We start from the raw sequence: 17,786 nt of genomic DNA, 5'->3' as shown, positions 1-17,786 counted from the left end.
GACAGGCACCGACCAGATGCTACGCCAGAAGTCATTCATGACAGTAGCATCCGGTGGCCGCGAGTCGGATGCACGAAGGTTGGTTTCCTCCCACTTTCGGTACATCTTCCTTTGGTCACTCTGGAAAAGACGATTCTGCTGGAATCGGTCCACACGCTCTCTGTAGCGGCGAATACGGTTTGCCCATGCATAGACTTTCTGCTTTAGAAAGTCGATGCGCTCCGTAACGTTGGCCATGTAGTCGCGGGGCCTGATATCCGTCCCCACGAATGCCTGGTTTACAAAGCGCATTACTCGGGGGCGATTGTTGCCCCCCCTGAAGCAGATCAGCTTTGCGATAAGAGTCCTAAAAGAGCTGATACGTCGCTCGATTCGTATTTGCCATGCGGGGGCACCTCCGGCGGTCCTAGGTGCACGTTCAGAGTCCGGAAACTTGACTCGTGCAACACGGCACGCCGCGATGGCTCCGCAATACATGATCGCGTGCGTATCATCTAAATCTTTACTAGTCCGCAAATATGGCTCTAGTAAAGCGTTTAGGGCTCCCATTAGCGCTAGATTGTGTCTATTCATAGGCAAACGTGGTAATCGTGGCCTAGTATCGGGTGTGGAGCGGTACCGCGTAATCGCCTCGTCCAGAGTCCTCCTCAGTTGCTCATTGGCTGTACTACCCACACTCTGCGCGAACTCCTCCTCGTCGGCACTGAGATCTACCCGCGGCGCCCCCGGTGCCTGGTCGGGTGCCGGCACCGGATCCGGCGACGTGGCGGGCGGATCCCGCGCCGAGGTAGAAGCTGCGCGAGCAGAGAGAGCCTCCAGGCGAAGCCGATCAAGTGTCGAGTCATCCAACCGCTTTTGCCGCTGGATGACTCGCACCTGATCCGATAGTCGTTGCGCAGTCACGTCGATGGTCGGTTCGAGGGCCTGAAACAGTGGAAGCATTCGGACACGGTACGCGCATAAGTTGGTTCCCCCCTCTGTAGCCCCATAGTAGGCGCGCATGACGTTCTCATTAATAGTTTGAGACCATCGCATGCGACGCACTACACCACCGGCAGCGGGAGCCGTGGGCGGGGCAGGATGTCCCGCAGGCCCCAAGCGTGCCGACAGCGGTGGCCGCCCGCGCCGCGCAGGTGGTCGTGACGGCGGTGGCGGCGGCCCGCACTCATCGCTTATTATTATTATTATTATTATGTGTGTAGAAGTTTTTATCATGTATATGTCTATATAAAGATTTTATTATCTTAAAATCCATATTTTTCTATTGATAAATAAAAAAACTTTAATTTACATTTCGTTTATTTTATGCCTCATTAATTCTTCAATTGTTTAAATAATGATTGAATACATCTAGTAATTATTAGTAAAAATGCCATATACAGTACAAAAATAATAATTCCACTAGTTGTGGACACAAGAAGTGTTCTCATACTTAAATTAATCATTCCTGTTGCTAAGTTACCTACAAGGAAATATATCAATCCGTTCCAATTTACAATACGCAAAATCTCCGGCAAATCGAAGTACAATTTAATTTCTGGATCTTGGAACAACACTTCAATGATATACATAGAAGTGCTAATACTTAAGAAAACTGCCTCTAGATATAAACAGTAACCCGCATTAGCAAGAGTTCTAGATGCAGGCCGATATAAATGAATAATTTGGGATATAGCCCAAAGGAAAATAGACCCTAAAACCATTTTATATAGTAACTTTAATCTTGTGATAGTCTTATTGTTAAGCTCAGTCTTTAAATGTGCGGTGAATAGATACATTGAGACATAGCCGAGGCAGGATGATATGCCCTCACGATTGGCAGACAGCAAGGAACTGCGGGGTTCGTCACTAAACACCCAATCCTGTAAACTATACCATAATAATACTTCATGTACAAATATTGTCAGTACACTGAACAGTAATGCTCTGTTTGAGCAAAACAAAAGAAATGTTGATAGAAATTTACAAACTGCTAAAGTAAAAAAGAAGTTCCAATGGACTCCATATTCTGTCACATGTTCTTGATAATCTAATTGTTTTACTGACCAAAATCTTACAACACCTAGTAATAATAAAACTGAAATTAACATAACATTTCCATAAACTATACTTTTTAGATTATCTTTTTTCAAATCTTTATGCACTATACCACTTATCAATACAAATAATCCTACCCCAGTATCCATCAAACTGTAACCAAAGCGCTCAGTCTTAGCTAAATATCTTGGAAAACATTTAAAATCAACAGCTAAAATACAAAACGCAGTTATAAGATATGTCAAAGCTCTGATGATACTCACTAAATGCAAATATTGTGTACCAAAACTATTTAACTTTCTGAATGACTTTACAATATAAATTTTAGAATAGTTCTTTACATATTCAAGTACCAACAAAAAGAAAACAATAAGGTTTAAATGTAGGAGATAATCTGCAAGTACAGTGTGTACAGCGATAAGTGGTAAAACTATGACGGAAAACTCAAACAAATATTGTTGCCAGCCGGCCCGTCGATGTGCAACACAGCAATACAGAGAGCACTGGATGGTGAAGAATATACTGAAGCATGTATGAAACGCTGTAGATCCGTGATTATTCTGCATGAAAGACTCGTGGTATTGTTTATATTCAACATTGTTCAACATTTCCACTTCACTTATGGATAATTGCGCCATTTTAATAAACTTGCATTAGATGGGTCTTGTTGTAAATATGATTAGAATGGATAAGAATATTTGACGTCTTATTGATACGGTGGATAATACTGCCATACACTGAATGCATGATATAGAACTAAATAAAATAGCCGGTAATCAAGATAATCAAATCAAGTTTAGTCATGGACCTATATCATATTTCAGTGAGTTTAGTGCATAGACCTATATAATAGGGACAAGACATATTGTTCTATACGTACAATTGCTTATAGAAATAGCACCCATTTTGACGGCACACACATAAATATATATCTATCTCGTTTTTACTCAGCACTGTAACCCATAGCAAAAAAAGGTGACAGTATTTCAGTACGGACATAAAGTGTTCCATGAAAATACGTAAATACCTAATGCGGCCGAAAATCCGCCATGTTTAGTCACGCAAATGTCATTGTCTGTCAGTTCAGCAGGTACTTGTCCTGTCAAAAAGTCGTGGTGAAAATTAAAATTATTAATTATCTTTCAATATTTTGCTTGTGATTGAAAATAATTGAAGCCAAATGTGAATAATTACGTCGCGAATATGCCAGTGTGTAGTGTATTAGGGTGCGGCATAAGAAAACCACCAAATCAGCCATCTTTAACCATACACAGGTACGCTATAATTTACATGAAAAATATTGGTTATTGTTAATGTTCCTGGGAAATTTAAGGATGTTTCACATTATAAATAGCAAGGTTCTTCTGTGCAGTTATAGATCATGAAGTGATTGGATTTATTTAACTATATTTTTACGCTTAAATAATGTAAACATTTCAGCTAGGGTTGTACTTTATTTATCGACTTTGATATCGATATATTATGATTGCCTATTTATATTTTCTTATTTTATCATGCTACCCCGCTTCAAACCAACTAAATTATCTTAATTTAATAATTAAATCATTTTTATAGCTTACCAAGAAATGAACATAAAAAGAAAGAGCTGGAGATGGAGACCCTGACCGACTCTCGGGAGCACTTGGGTCCGTGGGGTCGTTACTCCACAAGCTGCCCTGCGGGCTTTTTTATATCATTATTATAGTTTTTTTATATAATTCGACATTAAGAGACCATATACATATAGTTGTAATTTATAAAATGGTTAATGTATTGTTATTATTTTGACGTATAAAAATGCCCTTGTGGCCTATTTGCTGAATAAATGTTGAAGAAGTTGAAGAGCGGAAGTCATTCCTTATTTTTGTAATAAAAAAATGTTCTGAAGGTGTTTTGTTTTTTTTCACCCGTCGCTTAATAAGCTTGAATTTTGTATCGCTCTCACTTATAGATACGGCGCACCAAGGTCGAGGTGCAGTGCGGTAGTGTGTTACAGACTTCAGGGTTAGCAACACAACAAAATTGATTGTAATAGAGAGGTAAAGTCCAAACACGTACACTTATTCTGACATCCAAAACAGATGGCGCTGTACTGCGCCATGTGTTTTGCGGTCACTAAGTTGTCAAACGTCAACTTTTGAAAATCAGTGTTACCGCAAAAATCGCAATATGTATTGAGTAGTACAGCGTCATCTCGTTTACCTGTCAAATTTGAAGCACGAAATTGTCCTAGACTCCACACATCTTACTAAATCAAAGTATCTTTTCACATAACAATATACTAATAAAGAATTTTTATTTATTTACTTACTTCCTATTCAAACATAAACTCCACAAATAATACATACTTAGTATTTTAAATAAAATGAGCCGAGAACGTTAAAAAGGTATCGATGTATCGATAAAACCTAGTAACAGTAAAAATCTTCTGGGCAGCACTAAAACCGCCATGTTTAGTTCTAAGATGACGTCACAGTGGCACGCATTATTCGTTGACGTTTCACTTCCATAGGTTTCATATTTCAGTGGTTTAGTGTAAACATTTTTGATAAATGATCTGTCACCTGTCACTGTCAGCCGTCCACGTTCCATTTCACGCATAGATATAGAATAAATAACTTTCGTTTATTAAGTCAGTGGGCCCTAGCCAAGGTGACAATCGTTAATAGAAAACAAATATCAAAGAAAACGCCTATCGATCATCCGACTTTCCGTAGCATCTATCATCCCGATTCATTTTTTCTTTTCGTTTGGCGTTTGTCGATGTACGATTGTCATCTTAAAGCCGTAACAGAGTTAATCTTTTCGACGCCGTGTCAAACACAAAAGCTGTCACTCGGACGCCACGTCACCGAAGTGTCAAAACAGAAATTGAACTTTATGCGTATGCACGTAGGTCTATGTTGCTCTGTGGTCTGTGACCGATTAATCCATCTTTGGCGGTGCCTGCGGTGCGGATATATCGGTCATTGGCGTCCAAAAGGTTAACAGACTACCGCACCGCACCGCGACCTTAGTGCGGTCAAAATAACTCTTACTCGCTTTAACTTATAGCTGCGTCCTTAACGCACGTACGGTGACCACCATATGTTCTCTTTGACTTTTAAACTCTTGTACCTACTTTTGACTTGGGGATGTGGAAAAAAAGACGTTATTACAAAACATGTTTTTATTTTAAACCTTACATAAAGACTAGCTTAAACCTAATTTGTAACTTATTACGAACAAATACTTTATCGTACAGAAACATAAATAAGATTTAACCCTAGCAGTGACGTATCAATATCAACTGACGATTTCGCTGTACAAAATAATGGATACATTGATAGAGTGAAGTATTTATTTATGATGTGGCTAAGGCGATACTTAATAAATCTAAATACACATTGCGAACACAAAATAGTCCCATCCCATTGGGTGAAATCCAGTCTTAACCAATGAAATCAGGTTATAATAGTATCTACAACTGAAAGTACATAACATTGTACCTTCCAACCAATGACCTTTTATTTATGTAGACGTGTGACGTTCATAGTTGACAAAACTAAAATTTGATCCAACGATTTTGACAACTTGACAGGTTGGCGTCACCCATACGACTAACTAAATATAGGTTCCGGAACCTATATTTAATGGCTCACAATCGTGCGCCTGGTACCATATCTACCCCAATTTACTTTTACATCTATTCTTCCAACGCATTTTTTTCTATGGAGTTCGCGAGTGTTATACTACTACAGTAAAGTACCCTTTATTGCTGACGCAAAACGTAAAAATTTTAAGTAAGAGTGAGACGGAAGAATGCTGGATCAGCGATAAAAGGTATTTAGTCTGACCAACGAAACTATAAAGTAGCTGAGGACATTTAATAGCTTTTTACAACTCGATAACCAAAAGTTACGATTTTTGTTTCCACGAGCATTTTTAGGAGCTGTGGAAACTATACTCCCCACGAACACAACACTACCTACCTCCGTAAGTACCTACCTAAGTAGTAGTGTTATTGTTGCTGTGGTCTGCTGTAAGGTACTATCATCTGTGAGAGTGGCGCAAGTAACAACTGGCCTTTGGCATCATTTCAATGTGACGCTAAGTCTATGACCTATTGAACCACATCGAATTTTGAGCCTGATGGTCCACTCGTATTGACTATTCGGCTCTGATAAATTCTAAGATCTGAATTTATCAGAGTCAATAGATAGCCATTTACTTTTGTAGCTTCGTGTATCTCTGTCCTAAAAAAGGATTGATGTAATAACCCCTTTTAACCTTAACTACTTTTTACAGTTAGGAGGCGGTTTAGAAGTCGAAGTCGTAGGGGCGCTGCGGGCGCCTCTGGACTAGCGGGATGTTGACCTCGTCAGCGGACCGGAACACTTGGGATTGCTGCGGCCGCTGTTGTGGATGCGCTTGCAGCTGCTGCAGCTGTTGTGGGGCGTGGCGGCGGGGGGCTTCCTCCTGAAATAACGGTGAACTTATTAAACAGGTCTGATGCCGTTACAAGTATTACAACTTGACGATTGTCGTTTGTCTCCCTTTTTCTGAGCGTTTTTACAGTTGCTTAGTATTTTCGAGCCGCCGCTTCTTCAAAACTCAAGCATCATCAGTCATCATAGATTGGGATTAAATAAGTACCTATCAATTAACTGACAGGGATTATGGTTAAAAAAAAACATATCTAGGAAGACATATTTTCAGTGGTTCTTATATTCATTTGCTTTGTGCCGCAAGCACAGGGTCTGAGGGTTTACCGTGAAAATGTAAAAATCGAAATTTCGTTATGTACCTCTCTATCTCTTGCATATTCGAACGATAGAGCGGCAGCTGATTCAGAGATCCTACCGTGAAAATCGGAAATCAAAATTGTAATCTAGGTTACAATATTGATTTCCGATTTTCGCGGTAGGTCCTCTGAATCCGTTCAGAACCATTTGTCTTCAAATCCCTCTGATAGCCTTCATAATAAAGATATAAATGTTACCTCTTCCTCGGACTCCTCATCGCCGTCATACCGGTCGTCCCTGTACACCTCAGCGGGGTAATACCGGTCGGAGTACTTGAGGGACACGTTGGGCTTGCGCTGCACCTCTTCCTCGTTGATGGGCTTGTACAGGTACTCGTTCACGAAGTGGTACTTGGCTGACTTCTGGCAGATGTTGTCGTGGGTTGGCGGCATGCAGATCAGGTGAACCTGGAAACACGGTGAGTTTAGAGGTTTTGGAATTAGAAAAGGATGGGTACTTGATGAATTCTTAGACTTCTCATGTCGTCTCTGTCTAGAGTCGAACCACGCGTCTTCATGTCAGCTGCTACGCTACAAGAGTGCTGATGTTAGTATAGGTACCTAAATGACAACCTATAGAGCAAATCCAGAAGCATTTGACTAGGTTTTCTTTGAGCTCTTGTTGGAGTTTCAGTTCCTGGCCTTCCCTCTAGGAGTAAATGTAGTATCTTACTTGATGGAAGGTGAATCCGTCAGGGCAGATCCAGGAGTGCTTGACGGAGTCCTGGCAGTAGTGGAACACCTCGCAGTTGAGCTCCTGATCTGCGTAGTACCCGGACTGCTTGTTGCCGCAGTCGAACTTGGATTGCTGGAGTAGGCCTTGGAGACGGTCAGGCTCTTCCTTCTCCTCTTCCAGTTCCTCTTCTACTTCTTGCTGCTGCTGGAGCTTTTGCCGTTGGTCTTGTTGCGGGTGCTAGCGAAAAAACAGTTAATTAGTTAAAAAAGCACAAACAAGGACCCGCCATTGACTATATCTATCGCACGCGTTAAATTGCTGTCCCGTCCATGATGGCGGCAGTCAGTCAGTAGGCCACTGTGCATTATGGCATTAAGTCCACCTTTTGTACTGTTAGGTTTTCTTTTGTGCACTACGAGTAAAGGAAAATTAAATAAATAAATGTAGAAAAGTACACTTAGGTAAAGAAATAATGATATAGGATCTCCCGATATATTTGCTTGTGTTCAGCTATCTAAGATAGTGAAGGCGTGGGTCCTGATGCTGGCGTAAGTCAAGGTTTTCGATAGAAGATCAATATTGACGTGGAAAACAATTAGCCAAATTACCTTTCGCTGAGGCGCTGGTCTTTGCTGCCTTTCCTCCTGCTGATACTGCTGTTGCCGCTGAACGATGTAGGCCTCCTGCTCTTGAGGCTGCTGTCTCTGCTGGTATCCAGCCAGTTCAGCTAAAGACGGCGTCGGTCTAAAGCCGGTAGGAACGGTGTTTGAGAAGGCACCGGGGGAGTAGGCTCGTGGCCGGAGATTCCGTGTTTCCTGGAAAGGACAGAGGTGCTGGTGAATAGACATGCACTTGTAGGTTTTATGTTTAGGCTACAAACTCTGGCGTAGGGGCTAGAGATTTCACTAGAAAATGTGCATTGGAATTTGCTCTTCATAAACTGCCAGGCGTCTTGATCTATTTGAATAAGACGAAAGCCCTCCATTTCTATATAAACCTACTTTTTAATTTCTTGTCGGAAACTGACATATGGGCACTAAACGGGTAAAAGCTATAAAAACATTGCGATTGATTGTTAAGTTACGATTACAAATGCCAAGCGTGATAGGTACTTATAATGCGTTAATAAAATGAATTAACACCAATTGCAATACCTTTCGAAACGTTTAAAAGGCATTTTTATAAGCAATTTACAATTCCTGTAATCGTGTGAGCCAATTGCTAAAATATTTCCTGCTGTTGCACAAAGCTGGCGACTAAATATTAGGAATTTTTAACTTTCATTTACGATTGTTATCATAGAATTATTAGGTAAGTAGGTTTACTTACCTACGTTTTTTTTTCTAATTGCGCTCGTATCTTATTATTTTTATTTTAGGTAGATAAGTAAAAAAAACTTAAGAAGTGCCTTTTGTAAAATTTCGCATGCGGTGCTTAGGTATATCAAATTACTCAAAATTGTGAGTAGGTACTTATGTGCTCTAATGTTCAGGAAAATAAAGGCCTAAAGTTAAAAAAATACTCCTAGACCGAATTTACGTGCTGGTCAGGACAGAAAGGTCTAAAAGTTAGTCTAAAATTTGCAACCTATTTAGCAAAATTTGGAACCCACAAACTTGGTAGAGAGTTCCTCAACGGCACTTATAAACCTACCAAAAGCTTGCCTTTTTCTGCTTTTAACTCTTTCTATACGCAACTAGCTTGATCGTGAAATAGAATGAAATTAAATGTATGACACCTAAAGCCATAACTTCCAATCAAAGGTTCCTCAATACCTCCGCAACACTCGTGTTATATAATTCCTATAAAATTACCGCCAATGAGTAACAGGTCCGGCAATGTTACAAGCTGATGCATAATACGTACGCGGTCGTGCGAGACGACGTAATTATATCACAAGTTTGTCGTTTGTAACGCGATATGTCGTCCGGCACGTGTTTCCCTCTTCCTATCCACAAAGGCATCAATTATTTTCGTGTCTTCCAACGCATACGCTAAATGTGGTAATACAGGCACATAATAAATACTAGTACTGCCGTACAGAAAGGAAACTTCCTACAAAACCGAAGTTTGACAGCGGTTCAGGGTCTAATATATGGCACTATCCCTTTCGGCTATTTAGGGTTGTCAAAATTTAAGCCATTATCTTATCTATGGTCGTGCACGCAAAGGGACGTCAAATTGTGTCAACCCTAATTAATTGCTCGGAGCACAGTAGGGCTACCGCCAATACCGAAAATCGTCAATTGCGGGCATTTTTCTCTGTCACTCTAATTACGCCTTCATTGGAGTAAAAGAGTAAGATCCCCGCAATTTGCGAATTTCGGTTTTCGCGGTAGCCCCTCTGAGCCGAGCGGAGCCGAGTTTGATCGAAGTCAGGAGTTTCGCACCCCTGATACAGGGGTCGGCAAACTTTTCAGGGAGCCTAAGTTGATGTCAGTCGTTGATAGAAAACGTCAAATTAAACTTAAGTAATGTTTGGAAATAGTCACGTGACTTTTCGTAGCATCTGTCATCGCGATACATTTTCTTTTCGTTTGGCGTTTGTCGATGTTCGATTGACATCTTGGCTAGGTGCTCAGAAGAGCTAGCTGCACTGCAGTAAAGGAAACATCGGTTGCAGGAGTGCTAATAGAGTCAGGCATGTTGATTTTGTCGCTCTAAAATAGAAGTAAAGCTGCCACAATTGTACCTACTTCAAAAGAGTGGTTAGTTAACCCTTAAATTGGTATAGGATAACTCATTCATTGTTAACAGGATTGAATTTCATCATTACGCGATATATAGGTTACGACGAAAGACGACCCCGAAAGTTACGACTGAATCTCACATTGGTTGGCTCAACTTACGAAAGTATGTATCTAACAGAAGGTATTTAATACACCCGTAGGTCTGTACAAGCAGCAACACTCCTAACTGTACATCGGGGGACCTTATTACATAAGGCATAAGGTCCACCGATGTACAGTTAACAGAGTTGGCGATGGTACCTATAAGGAATTTGATATGTTACATTATTTTATTAACTCATTACAATATTAACAGCTTTATATAACGTCTTCGTGCCCCAAATAACTGCTCTGTTTAATCACTTTTCATAAACGTATCGGTTCACATTATACTTAATTATTTGCTCTCAATATAAGTATCTTTTTACAATCTATACTCAATAGAGTAAGTGTTGATTAAGCATAACAATATAATCAATTCCGTTATGTAACGGTTACATTAAGGTCAAATTTATCGACTACCAGCAGTTGTTAATAAGTTCGCATTTTATACGATGCTCTACCTACTCTCTCGTTCTTCTTAATTCACTATTATTACGATACCTATACATAAACTTTTATACATGGACCCACCTAGACATCTTCCAACCTTCTAATACTTCTTAAGAGCGGTTATGAAGCCTTAAGCCTCAGTAAACTGTACCCAAATGTTCGTATTGTCCACAGAAAAACACGTCAGTTTTCCCGAACGGGTACTACTGGTATTACATGTCAAAAAGTTCCCGAACGCTTTGACCCGTAATAGCCTTAATACCTAAATGACGAGAGGGAGTAGCTCGATCATTTTCAAATCTTTCTTTGGAGTTTGATCATGATCATTCTAGCATTTTTAGGGTTTAGTAGTTATGGATAGTACGACTTGCTTCCATTGAATTGACTCCTATTCATGATCATTTATGCCAGATTATTAAACTTATTGTTCTCCTTGATTTGTTTAGTCCACCACTTTGGTTGGAGATTGCAAAGACGTTTGTATATGATTATTCTCGAATAGGTTAGTCAATAGTTTAGACGCAATAAGTGACGAGAGATCATAAACACCTCCTAAAAATTGCAATAAACAGTTTCTTCAACTAAAACAAAGTGTCATTAATAAAACCCTAATAGTTTCGCTACAAGGATAAGTAAACAACGGCTACCTAAGTCATTACGGAACGCAGCGGCGCGTCGCTTTTCTCACGCGTTTGCGCAAACTTATGTAAGAACTGGATCATACGCCGGCGTAAATCTTTTATTAACTTGCCTTGCGTATCCTGTTTTAGCTATGATACTAAACGTTCAGAATATAAGCATCTAAGCCGTCTATGGGCCCGATTCGGATTTTGAAATAGACATCTATTAGACGCATCTTTTAGACATCACCAAGATACGATAACGATATGTTTAAGATCTAACCTGTCAAATTTGACATTTGCGCGATTCTGGAGGTACTGTTGAACGATTTCCACAGGATATGACTTAGAGATCCAATTCACATCTAATAGATATCTTACTCTATCTAACGTAAAAGTGACATTGGTTGCCCGAATTGCGCTGCAAAAGAGAACTAGTTGATATCTAAACTATACCTAGAGACCTAGTTGTAGAATGTAGTTTTAAGAATAATTTGCATGCTGTCATGAGATAGCGGATTAAGGTGGATCATTACTAACCTAACGTTAAGACCTGTAACTAACCCTTTTTCTGCAAATAAATATGAATATGAATATAACGTATCTAGAATGGATCTAGTACGTGTCGTCTCTTGTTAATATCTTGAAGTTCGAATACGGCAGTATGTGGTTTAATTAAAACGTTGAAACAAACAACATTTGAGCCAACTCAAATTTACAAATTTAACATAGGCAGGTACCTATGTAAATTTGTGAGATATCGCAAATGTGATTTTTTAAAGAAAATATGCCGCCAGGGTCATTCCATAATAAACGCTACCAAGGGTTCAAAAATGAAAACTGGTTTAAGAAGTCAACACTAACCTGTTTCCATAGAAAACATACCAAACCTTCATGTCAGAAAAAAAAACCCCAAAAGAAATGGTTTTTTATGGTAGCTACTGTACAAAAAAAAAATTTTTTTTTTTTTTCGCATTTAATCCTGTGATGTGGGGTGTAGTTGGATAGATCTTTCAAAATGAATACGTGTCACCATCAACCATTTTTTGACTAAGTGAATATTTTCGGGAATATTCGCATCGAAAGAATAGTACATTTCGATGCTAGTGCGGAAGGTATGTCATTACTTCACGAGTACCGAGATATCTTGCCACGAGCCGCAGGCGAGTGGGAAGACTCGGGACGAGTGAAGAATGACATTTCCGCACGTGTATCGAACGACGTTTTTTAATACAGTTGCGAAAAAATAAGTAAGGTCACTGTGGCGAAGTCCGGCATACTTTTTTTTTTTTTGACTTTGGATTGATCTAGTTCCGTTAATTATTCACCTATGTTACTGCTTGTAATCGCATACGATGAAGAATTTAATAATTAATAGTTTAGCCTTAGTGACAGATCATTTCAAGCACAAATTAAGCAAAACCAATGGCATTTTTTAAAATTCGGCGAGTAGACGGACTTCCCGTGCAGTTTAAGGGAAGTCCGTCTAGTTATGATATCAGCCAATCTATGGGTGCGTATGTGTTCGTAGTCAAATTCCTAAAAAGAACGGATCAAGACAATGAAAAGTGTATTTTAAACTTGTTAATATACGGTTCAGATTCGAAATAAACACCATTTTTCTAAAACAAAGGCAAGTCCGCCGATATACTACCAAAATGGGGTGGTAAACCTTTTTTGGCAAATAATTAAACATAATTATTTTTTTGATTTCCGAAATAAAAGATCAATAGTAATTTTAAAACGAATTTTAATCGTTTCTTTTAATTTACTGAGATTAAAATTTAATAAAGTAACATCATGCGCAAAGTCAGGAGGATTTTTTGATACCTTATAAAATCGTTATAATATTAAAGTCGCAAAAACAGTTGGTAATCTCTGATTTAACGAAAGTCCGGCATATGACGGACTTGCCTTGAACATAATAGACGGACTTTCCAACTTAGTCAAATTTTAATATGATAAATTGTGGAACGTATAATTACAAAACTAAGCTAATTTCTGATATTTTAAAAATAGAATAAAGACAACTGGTTCTTATGCCACCTACGTAGTTACTTTCTGATGCACAATCTTTTCAAAAACTATTTTTAAAAATTTTTTTTCGAACGGCTGTCGCACTATGACTTCGAGTTCAAAACACGAAATGACTTGTTGAGGCGGATTGCTCTGAAGTTGGTTGTCACAGCGCCATCTGTTTTACAGTGACGGAACTAGCGCGAAAAACTGGTTAATCGACTGGACTCCAAAGTCGCATACGCCTTCAAATTCAAAAGTTATAACGTGTTGACGGACTTGCCTTATAGACGGACTTGCCCACAGTGACCTTAAAACATTGTTAATCGTACACTAAACAAAAGTGGTAACAGTGACAGCTCGCTTAGACGTCGTCTTTAAGTATATTATATCTATGGGCGTTTGGCAGCTATTCCTTTCCATTCAGACACCTTATTAAGAACGGAATTTTCAATATTCAATATTAAAAAATAAACGTGTTATAATGATGAAGAGGTAAGTATTAAAATATGAAATATGTATATTTTTCATATTCTTACATTAACAGTAGGTTTTTATGCTGATTACGACGTTTAAAGGAAACTAATATTAACACTCATCAATAAGTAGTCGTGAATTGGAACAAGTATAAATTTAAAAAAATTGGAAAAGTAAAAAGCACTAGTTCGACATAACCAACTTTCCGCACGCTAAACAGCTACGTAAAGTAGCACTTTGTGAGCAACTGTATTAAAAAATAATTATGATATCTTCGATAATTATGATATCATCGAGAAACAGTTTTTATTGTTAAGATTAATGTATTTTATAATAATTCAGCATTTATTACTTATGATTTACATCGAATTTATTAAAAAGACAATAATTTCAATAAAATGAGCCATAATTTCGTATAAATCCGTCTTAATTTCGTAGGTACTCGTAACACCCGAAACGAACCATGAGTAACACCCGAAACAGGTAATTTATTTTATTAAAATTAAATAAAATGTAATACTAAGTGTTACTTCAGTATTTCAGTAGGCTATACTAACTATTATTACTTGACATAAGTAAAACTGGAGGTTACTTGACAAAATTCGCTAAATTATGCATTTTGGTACTGATGATCAGAAGGTATAGGCCAATTCGCGTAACGCCCGAAACAGCTACTTTTTAGTGATTCTCTCGTTATTGCTCTTATACTTTAATTATGTGTGTACAGGAAAAGATAATATTATCAAAGTAGCAGATGAATCAATAGTTATACCTCCTAGTTCCAGTTACAATATCGAATAAAACCTTATTTTATGAGTTCAAGTGTAACAACCGAAACGGTGGAATGACCCGCCACAATTTTTCTTTGCCAAGACGGTGCGGAGCCACTCGGTGCCGAATTAGCATAGTTAGACGGACTATATTTATTGGTCTCTCCTTTATATGTTTATCTTTTTTTATCTTAATTTATAATATAAGTCACGATACTGACTCTTAATTTATAGAAAAGCCCTCAAATTCTCAATTTGCTTCGTATCAGAAACTTAAAAAAAAAACATTGTGGTCACTATGGTAAGTTTTTTGCTTACCGACCCATAACACTACGCTCTAGCACGCACAATGTCCGCTTTCCCGCCAAAAATTGTCAACATGGCGTCACTTTCGCGTTCAGAAATCGATTGAAAAAGGATGATTAAAAAATAATGAGTTGCTCTCGACTTTCACCGGCAGGCCGTTGCACCGAAAGAAAAAAAAATAGCACCGGTGTTTTTGGTCACGATCTACCTATTTGCCGGGAAACCAGATAATTTATTTAATGCTGGTATTGAACATTGAACACGTCCATGTAAATTGTAAACGGATACCGCACGATTATCTCGAACTTGTCGACTGGAGAGTGCAAGTAACTGGATATTGGTACCTAATCTTGGCATTGGTAATATTGGTATCTCTGCCCAGAAGTTTTCTTTCATACTAAATCAATCAATCAAGCTACTTTGCTCACTGTAAAGTCAAGGAATTTGATTTGTATACCACCTTGTCACAATAAATACAACTATGAAAGCCGCTAGGGATCTCGTATTATTGTCACTGCGACAAGGTACGAAATAGCACACAAATCAAATTCTTTAACCGCACTAAATGCATGTGATGTGATAGTTGCATGATTAGAACTGTTGTTGCTTTATCATCCGGGCATCTTACAACCATATACATATATTATGTCATGTTTTTTAATTTAACTAGTAGTTCGCCCCGAACTGAGAACTCGCAGTTAACCAAAAATTATTATAGAGCGATTGACTTTGTTGCACCTACTTAGGTATCGTATAGTGCGTCATAAAATAGTAGAAAATAAATGAGAGCACCACTTTCTACGTAAGTAACTGTCACATTTTTGACGTAAAATGCTTACACATGGCAACAATTTAGTATGGACATTTTTGAGCCCTCTCGTGGAAATTTGCATCCATTTTGAAGTGCCATCTGTAATTCTTAACCAGAAATATCAACGTCAATATCAGGGGGGGGGGGGGGGGTGAGAGGCATAAATAGCGTCTCAGTATGTTACGAACGTAAAAAACTTTGACTTTGAAGAAAGGCTTCAGGATATTTATTAATACACGAAACAGATTAGATACTTTTAACTTGACTGTTGATGTAAATAAATTACCTATAATACACGGCTGGAATAACAGACAATTGACCACGAAACAATTACACGCAGCAGGTTGTGAATCTACCCGCCATAATTTTTCAAAATTTTTTGGTAATAAAGTTCTCAGCAACTGTGATGGCGTATGAAAACTTTGTTTCTTTTAACATTGTAAAACTGAAAGTATTTTTATATATCTGAATTATGTCGTAGTACAGACAATAAATGGGGTGTTTTAATAACAAAACTTTCGTGAGTGACCCGTATTAATATATTTAATAAATAGGGTGTTATAATATTTTGGGTTTTATTTGACAAAGTTGTTTTTTGTGACAATCACCTCCATGGCAACAATGTCCATAAATAATCTGTTCTAACAGATGTTTTTTTGTTTGATCCATGCCTTAGATACAAGACTTTTAAGACGTTCTGACGAATTAAGTGAAGCTTTATTAAAAAAAAGTTTAGCGTTAAGTAATATCGATGTCGCTATTTTTTCGAATAAAGTGCTTTATATACGACTGTCCCTCCCCTGGATTTAAGTCATCATAGAAATCATAGAGACTAAAATTAACTGTATCTGTGCTAAGCCGAAATATTTCCTGTCAAATGTCAAATACCTATATTATGTTTATATTATTTTATTTATATGTTGCTAATTATTTCAAAAAGGTAAATTTAAAAACGATATTATAAAAGTGCAAACCGAGCACTTTCATTTGATACTAAATTCGATCATGTTTTTTGCAAATAAAATGACCAGAATAGACCTCTCACAAACAGCTTTTTGGCCTTCTAAGCTCTTCTACCTCAATAATCCCTTAATCGAGCCTGCTCATAATTTAATCACTAAAATATAATGCCCTCAACGACACGTTTACCCAATTTCATTTAAATTAGAACAAATTTACTTAAGTTCTTGAGTATCAAACTATCTTCTGACAGTTCAGCTTAAAAACATCGAAATGCCGGGACGTGCCGCTAGCCAGCCGCGTGATCCAAGTCGAATGTAAGAACTTCGCTTCGCTTCGCTTCGCTTCGCTTCGCTCGCTCGTTCCATAAGTATTCTCACGTCTTCTTTGCAACTGGGGCCCAATTCGACAACCGAAAACTAACGTTTTCTTGTGCATTGTAATTGTAGGTTATGCCATCTTGTGGACTACACTGGAAGCTTAAGCTTGTCATTTACACTTCGCGCCAATAAACAGGGGGCTTCTGTGCTGCCCCCTACAGCTCATGCACGTTCCCTATCACATATCGCAAACATTAGCATATCTTCCAATACACGTAACAAACAACCTATTAGCGTTTAATTGGTTTCGAATAACTTCCTATTATCCGATGGACAGCATCGAAAGTAAACCCTTGTCTTTGTCCCACATCAAGCAAAATTAATCCTTTTATCGGTAACACAAGAACTACTTTCGTTTAATTGTATCGATATCGCTCTAAATCTGAAAGCTTGAACACACCTGTCTTCGCCATGGCGCAATATATTGCTTTTTAAAAACAAAAGAGTAGACCATCGAGATAGTTCCAGTCATTCTGGACCTAAATTCAATCGTGTTAGAGTTTAAAACTGAAGCAAACGTTTATAAATTTATACGTTTAAGATCTAAGATGTGTAGTGATGGATACAGGCAGATCCTATCTGTGGAGTTATATGTAACGCTGGAGACGGAGACGGGACTTCCGGTTGGGGATGTGTTTTAACATGTTAAACATGTAATGTAGGTTGGAC

At 38.3% G+C, this 17,786-nt stretch overlaps 2 protein-coding genes across 3 annotated transcripts in view; both read right to left on the bottom strand.

Annotated features, from left to right (window-relative positions):
* Window positions 1–1,281: 1,281 nt before the first annotated feature.
* On the bottom strand, window positions 1,282–2,823 carry LOC134790444 (phosphatidylinositol-glycan biosynthesis class W protein-like). Its single transcript, XM_063761249.1, has one exon. The coding sequence runs from the start codon at window positions 2,673–2,675 to the stop codon at window positions 1,314–1,316; it is 1,362 nt and encodes a 453-aa protein (XP_063617319.1). The 5' UTR covers window positions 2,676–2,823; the 3' UTR covers window positions 1,282–1,313.
* A 3,281-nt stretch (window positions 2,824–6,104) lies between these two features.
* LOC134790454 (putative uncharacterized protein DDB_G0271606) overlaps window positions 6,105–17,786 on the bottom strand; it is a 38,197-nt gene continuing 26,515 nt past the window's right edge. The window contains exons 3-6 of one of the 2 annotated variants that reach the window (XM_063761260.1): window positions 8,105–8,311; window positions 7,494–7,733; window positions 7,019–7,228; window positions 6,105–6,495 (exon numbers count right to left, since the gene is read on the bottom strand). In XM_063761260.1, the coding sequence (XP_063617330.1) occupies window positions 6,337–6,495; window positions 7,019–7,228; window positions 7,494–7,733; window positions 8,105–8,311 (816 nt within the window). In that variant the 3' untranslated portion in view covers window positions 6,105–6,336. The remainder of the gene's footprint in view (window positions 6,496–7,018; window positions 7,229–7,493; window positions 7,734–8,104; window positions 8,312–17,786) is intronic. The other variant, XM_063761261.1, reaches the window with a different exon arrangement.

The sequence above is a fragment of the Cydia splendana genome, chromosome 5 (genome assembly GCF_910591565.1).
Source record: "Cydia splendana chromosome 5, ilCydSple1.2, whole genome shotgun sequence".
NCBI lineage: Eukaryota > Metazoa > Arthropoda > Insecta > Lepidoptera > Tortricidae > Cydia > Cydia splendana.
This window is presented reverse-complemented; position numbering and strand designations above follow the sequence as displayed.